Source organism: Triturus cristatus, chromosome 10 (assembly GCF_964204655.1).
Source record: "Triturus cristatus chromosome 10, aTriCri1.1, whole genome shotgun sequence".
NCBI lineage: Eukaryota > Metazoa > Chordata > Amphibia > Caudata > Salamandridae > Triturus > Triturus cristatus.
Window position 1 is genome coordinate 240,353,850 of NC_140593.1, and position 17,048 is coordinate 240,370,897.

Consider the following 17,048-nt stretch of genomic DNA (forward strand, 5'->3'; position numbering starts at 1 on the left):
AATTCGCTAACACCTCCACATCCAGACCAGGCTTTTTAAGCAGGGGGATAATCATTGCCTGCTTCCAGGACTGGGGAACCACACCCTGTGCAAGAGAACAGTTCAACAGGGGGTTCACGAGTGGATTAATGACAGCTGCCATTTTAGCCAGGAATTTTGCGGGGCAGGCATCCCGAGGGGAACCTGACTTTAGTCCCCCCATCAGGTCAAATGAAGCTGACAGCGAGAGAGGAGGGAAAACTGCCAAGGCCACACCGGCGCTCAGTCGGGTAGCAGCGACATTCTCCACCCGACCTGGTACCTCAGGATCCAACACAAGGAAGGAATCCTGGATCCGCTGGATCTTAGAGGTGAAAAAGTCCGCAATCGCCCTGACCCAAGGCGCAGGAGGGGGGGTCTGGGCAGGCGCTGCGCGAGAGGCTGTAAACTCCCGCACAATGGCGAAAAGCTCCTTACAGGAGTTGGAAGCGGCTTCAATTTTTCTAGCAAAATAAGCCTTCTTCTCCGCGAGGATGTTCCGATGGTACGCTTTCGCCAGAGACCTGTAGGTGAGTTTCGCCGTCGCGTCGTATTTCACGCGCCAAGCTCTTTCCGCTACCTTGCATTGCCGACGCGAGGCCGCCAATGCTTCCGTAAACCAAGGGGCAGAGGCACCTTTTTCGGGTTTGCGGAGGGGTCTCAGAGGAGCAAGCTCATTGAGCCTCTCTGAGAGCCAGACCTGCAAACGCTCCACATCCTCCTCTAAGTTCCCGGTTAAGGCACAGGGGTGATCGGCGCAGGACTGTGCCAACAGTTCCGGAGTAATCCGGTGGAGTGGCCTGAATCCCACTGAAGACTGCCGGGGGACACCGGCAGGCTTCCCAGCATCTGAGAGATAAAATCTCACCAGCCTGTGGTCAGACCAAAGCACCTGGGTGGGGGCCAACATCTCTATAGGGATCGTAGAGAAGGTCAAATCCAGGGTATGTCCCTTCTCATGGGTCGGCCCGACATGATAGGGAACCAGGCCCATAGGGGCTGTGACCTCCAACATTTTCATCGCATCGGGATCCGTTTCCACGTCCATATGGACGTTGAAGTCCCCGGCGACAATGCAATGTTCTGATGTAAGTAACAAAGAAGAGGTCACCGACTGGAACTCTTCAAAAAAAGAGCCCAAGGGCCCTGGCGGCCGATAGACTAGGAGACCCTTAATCGATTGGTGCGGTGAAAGGACAAGGGCAAAGGCAAGGGATTCGCAATCCTTGATCGCATCCGATGGAATGATGGTGCAGGTGACCATTTTGTTGACTATTAATGCCACGCCACCTCCACGCCCCTTCGGCCTATCCTGCCTGAAGATGTTATACTCGGGCGGGATAGCAGTGGCAATATCTGGGTTGGACGCCACGCCGAGCCACGTCTCGGTGAGCATTAGGAACAGGGGTTTTTCTGACTCTAGCAAATCAAAAACATCCAAAGCGTGCCGGCCCAGAGATCGAGTGTTGAGCAGTAGGCCCAGATGTTTAGTGCAAAACGCCGCCTTCAGTGGCGCATCGCCAAAATATTTCTGCGGGCGCCAGCCACACTCAGGGCAGCAATGCTTGCCCTTGTGGCGAGCAGGGAAAACCGACCGGCAGAAACCATTTATGTACCGCCAAGACCGAAGTTCCGAACCCGAGTAGTGTAGCATGGTGTTCAATAGGCAAGCTAGCTCGAGCCGAATGGCCGCGTCCTGCCCGTCGCCTCAAACGCCTCCGGAACGCGGACGGGCGCAGACGGGCAGGACTCTGGCCTGACTCAGGCACGGGTCAGGCACGACCGCTGCGCGTTACCGCTGCGCGAGCCAAGGGAGGGTTAAATAGCAGTTCCCCCCCAGTTCAGCTGAGCACTAGAGCGCTCAGTGCAATGGCGCTACCGGCTAATCCAGTCCCCCAAGATGGCGGCAAAAGTTTAAAAAATCGGCAATACAACCCGCAAAACAGCGGTGAGGCCACGTTTTAAGATGCAAGAGTGTGGGCAGATACAATATATTTAAAAACAGGGTAAACAAAATACAAGACAACTCAACAAAAATACAAAACTAGGAGATGTAATTAAAAACGTTGTGTTCTGTCTGAATGCGGTTTAAGTACACTGTAGCAACACAGGTCAGAGTAAAGTGTCCTTAAGACCGCATGGCTGGGTGCTTAGTATTTAAATTGCCACATACTAAAAATTAAGGAAATGTATGCCCCTACAATGACCAGGTAACAAAAGCTAAGTGTCACTGTGTTCAAAAAGTTCAGTTTTCCTGCATGAGGGCCTGATTGTAAATAAATGTATAGTTTTACAATTTCACTGGCAAAAATGATACAAACATGCTTGAAAGTTTATTTACTACCGTATACAATTCAAGTATAATGTTGAAAGTAAGTGTTTGACGTATGTAGCTAAAAATTACATTTAAAAATCACAGTTTTTGTCTGAAGGTTAAGTAGAATTGAACCACTAGGGGGACCTCACTAACACACTCCCCATTAACTGGGACAAACTCCTCCCCCAGCACTACACTAGCCACCCCTAGAGTAGTTCCTCCAGTGGGAGGTGGTTCTCTTTTTGTACAATTGGGATCCCCTTGTAGTGTCCATACTCATGGCACTCATAGCCCTAAATTGGCTTGGGCTGCTGACCTTTGTCAGGGTAAATTTTCTTCTGGAGATTAGGAATAAGAACCAGACCCTTTCCCCTTTCCCCTTTCCCCTTTACCCTGTGAGTTGTATTGGGGCCTTTATAGAATCCTGTCTTGTTATCTTTCCCCCTTCCTCTCATGGGGACCTTTTTGGGAGTCCACTCCAGATGCCTTCTTGGACACTTGGTGCTGACCCAGATGACCGCCTCCTGAGCAAGCTTTCTGGGGTGAGAAAGCTCGCTATCATATAGGTGTTGGTGCAGCTCTGGGAAACCAATATCAAGCATGTGCTACTTTAAAATTAAGTTGTACGGCTCTGAATAATCATCAACCTTGCTGCCCCTCACCCAGCCCTTCAGTGCCTTGCTGGCATAATCCAAGTAGTCCACCCATGTTTGTGATGAGATCTTGTGGCTGCCCCTGAATCTGATCCTATACTTCTGAAGGGTCAGTTCAAACTTATCGACTAGAATGGCCTTCATAGCAGTGTATCATGTCTGGTCCTCTACCTCTAGCATAAGGAGTGTGTACCTTCATAAACTGCCACCCCACAACTCATTTGGGACCTTGTGCACTCTCATATTCATATCATAGGCTGCAAGGCATATGTCTCTGTTATCCCCCACCACATAAATGGGCACCAAGTCCTACGGAATCCTGACTCTGGACTCATCAGTGGACACTGCAGGAATGGTGATGTAATTTCTGTTACTGGACCCCACTTGTAAGGCTCTAATGTCCAGCTACTTGAGGATGAGCTCATGGGCCAGTTTCCTCTCCTCTATGGCCAGCCTCCTCTGTTATCGAGCCTGCTCCAGTTTAGAAAGCTCCAGCTTTAATTTCCGTTACTCCCTCCTGTCTGCCAGCTCCTCTGGGGACAGGTTGCTGGAGGAGACACTACTCCCTGGTCTGGAAACCACTGTTGCTCCTGGCAAGTTGGTGGCCCCTTCTACAGGCAGTCCCTAATCCACATTGGAATCCATGATCAGGTCATGCTCCTACTCATGATTTTCTGCTCCTCCTCTGGGTTGTCATCTCCTGCTAGCTGGGTCTCCACTCAGGCTCTCAAAGTCTTCTGTAGCTCCACCTTCCAGTTGAAACCCTATGTAGACACTTGAAAGTCCTCACAGAAATCCTTCAGCAGGAGCACAGTGTAAGGCTCAAACCTGGCCAGCTCAAAAATAATTACTGAAGGTGCAGGTGCTGCAACTCCAGAGTGAGACATGGTTTTAGCAGAAAAATCAAAAAGACAATTTAGAAGAATTGAAAAAGGCCCGAATTGGTCTTAGTATAGAGTTGTAGTGAACAATGATTTACTATATGGTATTGCACAAATACTAGTCCTATCCTCACCAATGATCGCTAATGTTAGAAATTTGGTTTCTAGTTGGCAGAGGTATGCATCCTGTCCAAGTAGGGACCACAATCCTAGTCAGGGTAAGCTACATACACACTAAAAGATAACCCATGCTCACCTTCTGGTAGCTTGGCACAGAGCAGTCAGACTTATCTAAAGAGGCAATGTGTAAGTATTTGTGCAACGCACACACAGTAACACAAATGAAAACCACAAAAATATTGTACACAGGTTTAGAAAAATAGAGAATATTTTTATGAGTAAAACAAGACCAAAACGACAAAAATCCAAGTAGAACCGGAGTTGTGAATTTTAAAGAACAAATCAAAAAGTAGTGCTTAGAAGTCAGTAGAGCTAAGGGGTTTCCTAAGATCTTGCTGGACTGGGGCAAATCCAAAGTTCAGGCTGACCGTGATGGAGGGCAGGCTGGCTACAGGACTCATGCAGGTCCCACTGGAAAAGTACCTTGGATGGAGTAAGCGTCGGCGTCAAAGACTTGATGCATTGGTTCCAATTCACGCACTCCGGTGAATGCGTTGTCATAGAACCTCGCAGTCGAGTCCTGCATCGAACCTCTCATGATGCAAGCACTGCGTTGTCATTGAATCTCACAGTCGGGTCCCGCATCGTCGCCGAGCTACACAGGGATGTCCTCGGATCGGAACTGCATTGATGTCAAACAGTACTGCGTCAGTTCTGATCGGCGCAAAGTCATCACTGCATCGCATTTGATGGTTCTAGACAGCAGAAATCACCTCACAGGGGCCCAGAACTGGATTGGTACCATGTGGCAGGCAGGACTCACAGATGGCAGAGTCCCGGTGCTGTTGCAGAGTTGCAGGAAGTCTTTGATGGCCCTGAGAATTCAGAACAGGGGGAAAGCTAGCAAGCCCTTGTAGTCACTCTGGGTTCAAGTGAGATGGGTCCAGTCCTTGTCCTCAGCAGGGCAGAGATCAGCATGCAGCTGGGCAGCTCAGCAAAGCAGAAAGTAGTTCTTCAAAGCAGCAATCCTTTTAGCACAGCAGTCTTTACTCCTGGCAGAGTTCTCCACAGGTCCAGAAGTGTAATATATTCCTAGGATCGGGGCCCTAGTACTTACACACAAATGTGCCTTTGAAGTGCGGGTGACTTCAAAGGTGGCTCTTGAAGTGCACAGTTCCCTTTTCATCCCAGGCTTGTCTGCCAGGCTATCTCAGAGGAGTAATCAGCCCTTTGTGTGGGACACAGGAAACTAGCTATTCAGGTGTAAGTGTCAGCTCCCCCTCCCTCTTCCTGCCCAGGAAGAGCTATTAGAATATAGATGAATGCAGATGAGTTCTCTGTCACACCCACCCTGCCTGTGTTTGTGGCTGTCTAGAGGGAATACACAAAGTGTAGCTGTCACCCACACCAGATTTTTATTGGAGACAGGCTGAAAGGTACACAGACCAGTAAGAGCAGAGAAATGTCCACTTTCTAAAAGTGGCATTTCTAAAACAGTAATGTTAAATTCAGCTTTACCAGTAAAGATGATTAATCATTACCATTTCAAAGATATGAAACATGATGCAGCTACTCCTTTCTAATCAGGAATGACAGCTTATAAGTATATTGAAGAATTCCCAATAATGGCCTATGAGAGTAGTGAAAAGCTAATTTAGCTGTTTGTCACCTCCAGGACATGTAAAACTTAAAAGTGCATACCCTACCTCTTAGTTACACAGACCCCTGCCCTTAGGACTACCTAGGGCCTACCTTAGGGGTGACTTATGTGTAATAAAAGGAGAGTTTAATGCTTGGCAAGTGGTTTTAAATGGCAAGTCGAAGTGGCAGTATGCTGTACACACAGGCCTTGCAATAGCAGGCCTGAGACTGGTATGAAAAGCTACTTGTGTGGGTGGCGCAACCAATGCTTCAGGCGCACTACTAGCATTTGATGACAGGCCCTTGGTACAGTTTACCACTTTACAAGGGGCTTATGAGTCAACTAAATATGCCAATCATGTATATACCAATGTCACCAGTTTAGAGAACAAACACATGCTTTTTAGCACTGGTAAAGTGCTCAGAGTCCTAGGGCTGACAAACAGATGCAGCAAAAAGATGAGGTAAGCAGGCAAAAAGTTTTGGGGAAGGCCACCCTAGGGATGACAGGTCTAATAACATGAATATGGAATTGTATTTTACCCAGTTCACCAGATAAGTCACAAGACCTAGGACAAAATGTTAGACGTAGTAGTCAATAAAAAGAAACAGAACGGGTCCTCTGTCACTTCTTTCTCAGAAAACAAAATATTGCCATTCCATGAGTGAGCTGATCTCGATCAGTCACTTGAATAATAAGACATAACATAAGTGGAACCTCATGGTAAAATGTGTTAGTGCTAAAGACCAGAGACCATCTAGGCCAGATGCTCTCAAAGATCTGGATTTTAGAGAAATGTTGTGAGATTACCACCAGTGTGCAATTAGCTCTTCTTCAACAACTAAGAATAAAAAGTAATAATGTGAACTACTCACCTGCTCATTAGCAATGGTACCCTGAGGAAACAAAAAAGAAAACACGTCACTCAGCATGATTTTGAGGCAATTTGCTTATTTTTGTAAGTATTTTTCCGTCAAATGTTAAAAACAATATGAAACGATGTGATAAGCAATGAGTGTCATTGAGTATGAAAATACTGATGAATATTAGTGCCAAGAGATAATATTACATGTACAGACAATTTTCTCTACGTATTTGAATTGGTTTATATAGCTGTATAGCTGACAAAAGCAACTTGACCGTGTATAAAGAAATTTATTGCTATTAATATTCATGACCATCGTTGGCCAATAATGTTCATTGATGTGAGAGGTCATTAATAATCAATGCTGTGTGGTGTCATGTATGCCAAATAATGCATAGGTTGAGTCATGCTTCTTACTGCCTGGGGAGTTTGAAGCTTATTACCGCTTGGGTCCAATTTCTGCTCCAAATGCTCCAAACACTTCTATCATTTCATTCCACTGCAGTCTCTTCTTCTTGTAGACATCACATTGCAATAGTCAAGTTTAATTGTGCTACCCATAATGCAAGCAATTAGCATGATAGCTAATCCCAGGCCACCACCAAGACCTTCTACAGTGGCTACAACAGCCGCGGTCCGTGCAGGTAAGAGCCGTGGTGGCCAACTGGGGGTGGGGGGAATTCGACAGACGACCACAAGGCAAAATTAAATACATAATTAATGTGTCCTCATCGTCATCTGTCAAAATACCCCTGTAGCTTTGATGAATTGGGAATGTTTTTACTTTTAAAGTTTTAGGAGGCCATGTTGTTATAGAATAGGTGGGAAGGGAGTATCTGGGAGTGAAGCTATCGTCAGGAAAGTTGGTCACTGTTTTCCACTTTTCCACATAAGAGGTACCCACTTTCCGGTGCCGACATGTTTGGTTCGGCAGTGCAGTTAGCACTCTAGTGTTTTGGGGAGCCAATGAGAGAGCCAATGAACAGACCAAGAGGATGCCTATTTAATGGAAGAGGCAGTGCATCTGAGCACGTATAGATGGACTGCTCTTCTCTAATGCTTGATAACATTTTAACTTAAACTATTAATGATAACTTACTTTAAACCTTTTTTACAATGTAGCTTTGATGAATTTGGAGTGTTTTTATTTTAAACTTTTAGGAGGGCATGTTGTTACTGAGTAGGTGGGAATGGAGTTTCTGGGAGCAAACCTATTGTCAGTAAAGTTGGGCACTATTTTGCGCTTTTCCACACAAGAGGCACTGCACTGACACCTACTGTTGGGTGCTGCAATTTTGAAGGCAGAGCAGACACACTTGGTGAATGCACCGGCTGGCCAAGACCAGGGGCCAGTCCCAATACCCAATTGGTTTCCTACTCAAGGAGGGAACTCCTCCAATTACACAAGGTAGGATTCACTATTTCTACAGAACAATCTACTACCTTAAATTCCCATGGAATCTTAGCAAAAACTCCACGTGCAACACAGGGTTAGGCTGACACTGCTGGGCAAATCAGTCTGGACAGACCTACACCAATTAAGTATTCGTGGTCCAAATTATTTCGCTGATCCATTACAATACACGCTCCCTAATTAAACATGAACTGGAAGAGACTTTATTTAACGTACTAAACCAGACTTAATGCTGATTTGTGAGTCTTGGTTGGCAAAAAAATCCAAGCCTAAATTGATTGAAGTAATCCTAGAAGATAACTTACTCTTTTAGAAAAAGGGGGAGAAGGGTAGCTGCAATTGCCAATAAATGTTTGAGGATTTCCCACCTGCAGTGCAATTTAATTGCTACATGAAGCTGCTATTGCTGAAAACTGAATTGACAAAAAGCACAATAATAATCAACATAATCATTTTCTCAAGTGCAATGGTTACACCACACGGTGTGTCCCTGCGCTAGGACCAGAACATCTTCTAAAGCTGAGGGCACTGTACTAAGAAGAGCATAGGCCTGGACAACGAGACCTGCCAGCCAAACCTATCCTAAGCCGCTCATGGGAGATCAGCTCAGATGGTTCCATCCTCCGGTGGGTTGGCAGGTAGTTCTACATCTTTGCTGCTTGGAAACCAAGAGAGCGGGCCCCTAACATGGCGCTATTTACACAGGGTATTACTGCTAAGTTAGCGCCAGACGATCTAAGGCTGTGCGGTGAATGAAATGGTTCACTAGTAAGGACAGATATTTTGGGTCCCTGCCATTGAAGATTTGATGATAGAAGCACATGGCTTTGAATGAAATTCTCTTGTCTAATGGAAGCCAGTGTAGTTTGGAAAGGGCTGCACTGGCAGATGCACTCCTGGATAGATTTAATACCACCCACGGTGCTGCGTTTTGTACCCTTTGTAGTTTTTTCAAGCTCCCCTTCGCTACACCTCTGTAGAGATCATTGCAGTAGTCTAACTGCACAGTCACCAAAGCATGTACTATGGTTTTCCTGGCAGCCAAAGGGAGTAGCTCTAAGATCGTTCTCAGGATGTTGAGGGTACCAAAGCATTTCCCGTCAACACTAATTATCTGGCTCTCAAAAGACAATTTGGGGTGAAACCATACACCCAGGTTTTTAGCTTTAGGATCTGAAATCCAACCTCATACAAACAGAGGTCCAGATGGAGAGAGATTTTCCAACAATGAGGACCTCGGTTTTATTCACGGTGAGTCTTAGACAGCTCTTAGACATCCACTTTGCCAGCTCAACCAGGCAGGCTTTAAATTGCACTGCGGATTCTTCCCCTTCCTGAGATAACGTCACAAACAGTTCTGCATCCTCAGCGTAGGACACAAGTTTCAAATTGTGTCTCTCGATGATCCGGGCCAATAGCTTGGCGATTAGTGTATTGGCCACCCCAATATATGGTAAACTTCAGTCGAGAATAATTCGAGATTATCTGCCCTCTCTTGATCCAGTTCTGAAAATGGATGGTTATTGGCAATTTTAACTTCTGGCTAGATACCCCTTGCTCAAAATGCAAGGACTTTTTGGACTCTATGCCTTCCTTGATATTTCACCAACATATAGATAAGCGTACCTATGTTAAGGGTCATCTGCTATATCTAGTGTGAACACTAGATTTAGAGATAATGGATCTTAGTAAACAGTTTGCATTGATTGTTACTTGATTGGAGTATCTACTCCCACCTGCAGCAAATTCAGCACATTGGGGCAGATTTATGTTTCCTGGCGCATCCCTGCAAATCAGCAAGGATGCGCCAGGAATGATGCGTCACGCAAGTTTACCCTTGCGCCACACATGATGCGCCGCATTTACAATGCGGCGCATCATGGCGCAGGAATAAACAGATGCGTGACGCATCCGATGGCGTAAGGTTGGCGCAGTGCTTCAGTTGCGTCGCAAGCGCGACGCAACTCCAGCACTGTTCCAACCTACCCTATCCCTAACATGGTGCGTCAAGCCTTACGCCTGCTTCAAGCAGGCGCAGGGTTTTGGCGCATCAGCGTTGGGAAAGTGACTCAGTCAAATCTTATAGATTTGACTGAGTCACTTTTCAGGGGTGTTCCTGCGACGGAACGCCCCCCACTCTGTCGACACGCCCACGTGAAACCTGACGCAGGTTTTACGTGGCGCAGGGCTTTACATCGTGACGCATCTCCATAGATGCGTCACGATGTAAATATGGCGCAACGTGGCGCAGGGTTTACACCGCCGCTGCGTCACAAAAGTGACGCAACGGCGGCGTAAAAGTGGCGCATCTCCAATATAGATCTGCCCCATAGTCTATTGAGGTTACCAATATTCGGAAATGGAGTCGAGCTAATCTCCAAGAGAAGGAGGCCATGCTTGCCCATACAACTCCGATATTAGTGGGATCTGTGTTGGTGGCAGATAGACACTACACTCACTGGTTAAAGCCGTAGCACATAACTTTGCAAGAGTGCAAAAACAATGCATAGCTCAACAAGCAAAGGCAACTCCCTGGTTAAATAAGGAACTGCAGGAAGCTAAACTTAAACAGTAGCAGATTGAGCACCAGTGGCGTAAAGATATCCTGGACGAGCAGAAAAAAACAAATGTAAAGAGGGACAAAAAGGATATAAAATCAAACTTCAATGGGTGAAATCCAAATACTATAGTGTCCGGATTTCAAAAGCTGCCAATAATTGGAAGGAAACCTGTCTGATCTTAGATGAGCTTATCTCCTTGAAGAAATTAGATGCCAAGACGAAAGCATCCAAAGACCTACCCAACCAGAGCACCTTAAGATTTGTTGCAAACTGGATCATAACCAATCAACTAAAGTTGAATAACGACAAAAGGAATTTGTTCTGCTGAGAAATGTGATCAATGGAACAGTAACTGCTGGCCCAGTGATCTCAGCCCTGTATCTACCCCAACACCTTCTGCCAAAAGTCTTTGACTAGTGATAGATGGCAATTTGGACCCTAAACCTTAGATAAGGACCAGTAGTTTCTAAATGCTCCTTCTACTTAAAAATGTGAGGAAATTGATTCCTTGCTGTCTTTTAATGCTAGAAAACGTATTGTAAGAGCAGTCATCAATTAGAGATTAGATTATGATACCTGCAGTTTGTGTAGCGCTACCACGTACTGCTCTACACAGACTACAAATCATTCTGAATGATGCAGCACCGTTGATCTTTTTCTTGCCTCAGCACTCACATGTCATGCACTTTCTGAAAGAGTTACCTTGGCTTCCCGTACATGAGCGAATCTGCTTTAAAGTATTTTGCATGCCGTTTAAATGCCTGAACTGAAAAGGCCATAGCTTCCTGGCAGTTGGAATCAAGAAATATAGACCATCTCAAAATCTGAGCAGTGGCCGCTCCTCGAGGAAGTGCTGTGGGGCGGTAGGGCGGGGCGGGGGAGGGGCAGGGTGGAGGAGTAGTAAACTCCGGAATTGGGCCGAACAAAGTTGAGTAAAGAAATAAATAAACAAAATGAATTACATTGCGCGTGCTGCTGCAACGCCAAATCGGCGATGCAGCGCAGGCGCAGCGTTGACAGTAAAGAGACGGGCATTGGCTCAATGGGTGACTAGCTCTAATACACCCATGTGTTGTGATACGTCGATGGCAAGGATCAGAGCTAGCAGTTGCCTATATTTTTACCACATGTCCTTTTACCCATTTCTTTTGCACAATGCACTGGACAATTACACTAAAAGCACTTATTTATAGTTCTGTAGGAGTCAGCGGGTTCTGCAGCAGCATAAATCAATGTCTTTATTTTGTTGTTTTAGACAGAGCACCACAAAACAGCACATCCATCACAAAGAACAATGGAGCAAAATACCACTTGGTACCATATTTCATATGGTGCTAACTGCAACTCGGAGGAAATAAGCACCACCAGAGAAGTTCATGTGTGTATAGACTGGTAGATTAACAGGTGGTTCAAGAAGTAATATACATACACAAAACATATCCAATGAAACTGTCCAGCTTACCAGTTTATTGATAATCCTGTCGAGAAGAGTAGGGTCATTCAGGATCAGGATGGGTTCCGAGGGTGGATCACCAGATATTAAGCGGAGTTTGGCTGCGTTGGCAACTACTTTAGCGCTGTCCGAAAGGCCAATGGTGATGAATGTGATCCCCAGAGCTCGGGCAGCTTCGGATGCACTCTGGACATCTGGGCTCTTTGGATGGTCAACACCGTCAGTCATCAGCAAGGCCACTTTGACGCTTTTAGCTCGGCCTTCAGTCCTGAAGATCTGAGTGGCATTGGAAATTGCATAAAAGGTATAGGTTCCTTGCCCAATGTAGTTCATAGATTTGACTATCTGCTTGAAGTTCTCCAGCCCAGTCCATTCTTGGAAAGGGTGATCTGTTCTGACTGAGCTGCTGAATTGCATGACAGCCAGCTTCGGACTGTACTTCCCACCAATGTCCCACTTCATCTGAAAAACCTTCTCCCCAAACTGAATGATAAAATTCTTTTGCTTGTCAAAGAGGGCATTTTTTGCACTTTCAGAACTGTCCAAGATGAAAATGACATCAACAGGGCAGATAGAATCTGTAAAAGAATGTAACAATACAAGTAAACATCTGGACTTAATGGCACCTACATTTGGTTTTTTTAGGCTAGTGGCATTTAAGAGGTATTTCCCTCTGCATGCATTCAGAGTTACCTGCCCAAGCTGCACTTGCACCGTGCACCAGAGAGCCCCGCCCTCCCCCATCCGATAATAGACACATACGCCAAGTGTACTCATCTGTTTCATGTCCCTGATGTACACTTCAAATGGACTTGGAAGGCTGGCAAACATTGGGCCAAAGTTCGGCCAGTGGTAATCTCTAAATTTGGCAGACGGTAGTCCATCAGCATGGCGGACGTAATGGCCTCCGCTACCTTGGCGGATGGAGTACCATCCTTCAAACTACAGATCAGGCCTTTGCTAAAACTGTAGTAGGTTCACTACTCGAGACTGCAAGTTATGTACAGCCAATGTTTATGATTCATGCTGCCACAGAGTGCTAAAACCCATAAAATGTATAATTTGCAAAATACATGAACCAAATCAACTTGTCGAGTGGTGGCCAAAGGAAGACAAGAGATGCATCCCAGTGAGCAGCCATACGTGTTTCTTATCGAAGTTTTTATGTGTGCATTAATCAAAACAAATAATGTGCGTTTTTGTGACAGCAAACGTCAGAGACAAATGATTTAGGATGAGTCCATGATCATTTCCACACGTCCATTATTCAGAGGTCTTTGTCAGGACAATGAAACTAAAATCAACAAAAACATACTTTTCATCAACTAAAAAATTTTGCTACACGTTTGAACTCATCCTTATTAATCAACATGAAATGCTTAGTACCCTCTGAAGAGGCAGGATCTGCGCATGTGATTTGTCACGAAATAAAGCATTTTACTTTAAAGCAGGATATTTTCTTTTCATTTCAGCAAGCAGTGCTTAATTTGAGGCGGTGGTTGCCAGTGGGGGCCATCAGCACTCATTTTTGGGGACCAGCACTTATTTTTCCTCATCAGACATTTCCCAAGAGGAAGAACAACACACACGGGAAAGAAGGAGGAAGGGAAAGGAAGAAGAACCATCACCAAGAGAGAATGCAGGAACCTGCAGGGGTGAGATAAAGGGGCAGGGAGTGTCTGGCAGTGGATTAAAGAGTACAAAAACCCTTGGTGTGGCACAGACATTTAATATACAACAGAATACGGGGGTCCCCCTATTCTGTATTTAGAGCGGGACTGGTTCTAGTATTAATCAAGGAACAACCCCAGTGTGTGTGTTCTGTTTTAAGAAGAAAAAGTCCAGTGCCCAGGGATGAAACAAAGTGCAAGTGGAAATATGCATAAAACAGCATGGGAAGTGCCTCGCGTAAGCAGCCACCAAGGAGCGATTGGCAGGTTCTCACCAATTTGCTCACTTTTTCATCAGCAGCAGCTTTCCCATGCATACAGGAGGCAACACCTGAACAAGTGCAGAAGAATGTTGTGTGTGGGCTTGTATGGGTGTTGGCTCATAGGGAAGCTGCCATTCAGAAAAATGAAATGGAATGACAATATCCTGTTTTAAACTTCAATATTCTACCGGGCAACAAACCTTATGTGGAATTATCATCCCCTCTGATGGCACTGACCACTTCACTATGCTTATTTTCGATGAGTTACCAAGTTGCTGGAACTTGTTTCATTGGTGATCAGCACTTTTCATGTACATTCCTGAAGAAGCACGCCAAACAAAAGAGGGGTCAAAATTATCATTAAAGTGACCTAAATCATCTTTCTCTTGAGTCTGACAATGCTGTTGCTAAAACATGCATTTCATAGGTTTTTTTAGATTGTGTATTAGTTACTATATCATTATGATGTCAAATAAGGAACACTGATGGTAGTTCACTGGGACAGAAAGCACATTTCTTCTGAAAGACCACAGCACCAGTTGACCTGATTCACGCTTTTAGAAATCATTATCATTTATGACTCTCAGCAAACTGTGGAAAGCATAAATGATGCACATTGTACATAACATGCAGGCTGAATAGTTATGGTCGTACTCCATTTGTAGCTATGACCTAAGAGCCCGATTCACAGAACTAATCTGAGAAAAAATCCTAAACTTACTACTTTTGGTATTCACAAAAGGCATTTAGTAGTAGTAAAGTTAGAATTGTGTCTTAAGTCTGTCTTAAGTCTGTCTTAAGTCACGCAATCCCAATCCCAACCCCTGTCACCCATGGTGCAAACAAACACTAATACGAAGCAGCCGTGTGATGCGTAGAACCGACTGTGTACTAAGGCCCCTCAGACTAACACCCCGGTCCCTGATGGGAGACACAAAGCCCCCCCGGGCTCCTCTCTACCCCACTATTGACACCACAGCACATTAACGAAGAAACCAGAATCAGCCACAAAATAGGCAACTACCAAGATCCGATCCGTAGGCTCTCCGACCTCCCCTTCCCTCTCATTTCCCCCCTTAGTTAACTGTTCTAAGTTTTCCCCCTGACACCCACGTAGTCGGCATATCCGTACTGGGAACACAATCATGGACACTATATAAGAAGGTTTGCGGGGATAGAGCTGGGGACTGAACATCAACCCACTCCTCGGGGAAACCCACGTATGCAGGCACCAGGCAACCTAACATTGCATGTTATAGTCTACCTGAAGGGTAAATCCCATTTCATTTTGCTGTTCCTTACATGTGATGAAAAATATAAGATGGGATGGTTGTTCCGTGATGCAATGATACCATTCAACTGCCTACACTCTCCTGTCAACATGTGTTAATAATGATTTGTAACTATGTACCATGAAATGTAAAACTCCCAATAAAGAAATTTAACAAAAAAAAGTCTGTCTTAAGTCTGAGTCTGTCCTAAGTTTGCCTTAAGTCTGTCTCAAGTATGTCTTAAGTCAAACTTAAGACAAAATCCTAACTTTACTACTACTAAATGCCTTCGGTGAATACCAAAAGTAGTACGTTTAGGATTTTGTCTCAGATCAGTTCTGTGAATCGGCCCTTAAGTTACTAAAGTCATTGTTAAATTAGCTCTGCAAGTTTCCCTCTGGGGACCTCCACATTACATGATTCTTTACCCTAGTACATGAAAGACTACAGAACGATTCTGATATTATACAGACACTACTGCCTTGGGCCGTTTAGGCTTCTTACTACTTGGGACTGACTGAGGTGGGCAATGGAGAGTTACAGTTGTTATCTCTCAAAAGAAGTAGGCTCTAATACCCGCTATGCTTTTTAAAAGGCAGAATTTAGCTGTTGAATCTTAAATGTTCTGGTAATGCATTCCACATGAGGCATGTCTAGGTGGAAAATGTCCTCCTTGACTGGATTTTCTTTATCCTGTGGGGTGGGGTTGGCATAGGGTTAATGCTGCTTGGACATAGGCGCCACATGGATTTGGGAAATCTGTCATAGGTTTTTTAGATAATTGAAGTAGCGCCAAACAGCGTTTGACGAGTCAGGGTTAGGATAAAAAATGTGTCTGCATCTAAACCAGAAGGCAGTGCAGGACTTTTGTAGCGGTGTGATTTGGTTTTACTTTAAAGGTTGCAAACTGCAAATGGAAATTGTCTTCATTTGTGCCCACAAACAGGAAAAATCAATAGATACATTTTGACTCAATAACAGTTTTTACTCCTATATTAGAGGTTGGACTCTTCTCAGCAATTTTAACTGCATGTGGGATAAAGGAATACTGGACTTGGCCCTCCCTGAAGGGTCACCCCCCCAAATGTTTTGCTTTCACTCCTAGTTTTTTTCTGAATTCGTTTTTGCTGCCCTTAGGACTCCATGCACTTTACCACTGCAAACTAGTGCTAAAATGCGTGTGCTCTCTCCCTAAAACATAGTAAAATTGGCTTATACCTAATTGGCATAATTCCTTTACTTATAAGTCCCTAGTAAAGTGGTATACCATATATCCAGGGTCTTTAAATTAAATGTTACTAGTGGGCCTGCAACTTTTATTGTGCCACCACATTAAAACATGTCCCATGCCTGCCATTTCCTCCTGTATGCAGTTTTAAGCTGCCAATTCGACTTGCCAATCTAACCTCCCTGCCAAGCCTTAAACTCCCCCTTTATTGCATATAAGTCACCCCTAAGGTAGGTCCTATGTAGCCCATAGGGAAGGGTGCATTGTAATTAAAAGGTTGGATATGTACTCTTACGTTTTACAAGTCCTGGCAGTGAAAAACTCCTACTTTACTTTTTCACTACTGTGAGGCCTACACCTGCCATAGGATAACATCAGGTTGCTTTATTGCATTTAATAAGTACAAAAGTTTGATTGAGGAGAACTGAACTGTTCATGTTTGGTGTCTGAGAAATTGTAATAAAAAATCCCCTCTGATGGTAAAGTCAGATTTTTAGTTGCAATTTTATAAATGCCACTTTTAGAAAGTTGGCATTTTCCTGCCCTACCCTAACTATTTAGTGCATACAGCATGTTCCTGGGTCACATGACTAGGTGTGGTTGGCAGGTGGACTTTATTTATTCCTTCTAGACAGCCACACAATAGAGGGATTAGGTATGCCTGATGGGCCATCACTGAAGGGGGGCGGAGC

The 17,048-nt window shown here is 44.9% G+C and overlaps 1 protein-coding gene across 1 annotated transcript in view; it reads right to left on the minus strand.

The window, feature by feature from the left end:
* COL28A1 (collagen type XXVIII alpha 1 chain) overlaps positions 1 to 17,048 on the minus strand; it is a 688,108-nt gene that overhangs the window by 660,415 nt on the left and 10,645 nt on the right. The window contains exons 3-4 of the mRNA XM_085630877.1: positions 11,934 to 12,502; positions 6,507 to 6,527 (exon numbers count right to left, since the gene is read on the minus strand). Of these exons, the coding sequence (XP_085487003.1) occupies positions 6,507 to 6,527; positions 11,934 to 12,502 (590 nt within the window). The remainder of the gene's footprint in view (positions 1 to 6,506; positions 6,528 to 11,933; positions 12,503 to 17,048) is intronic.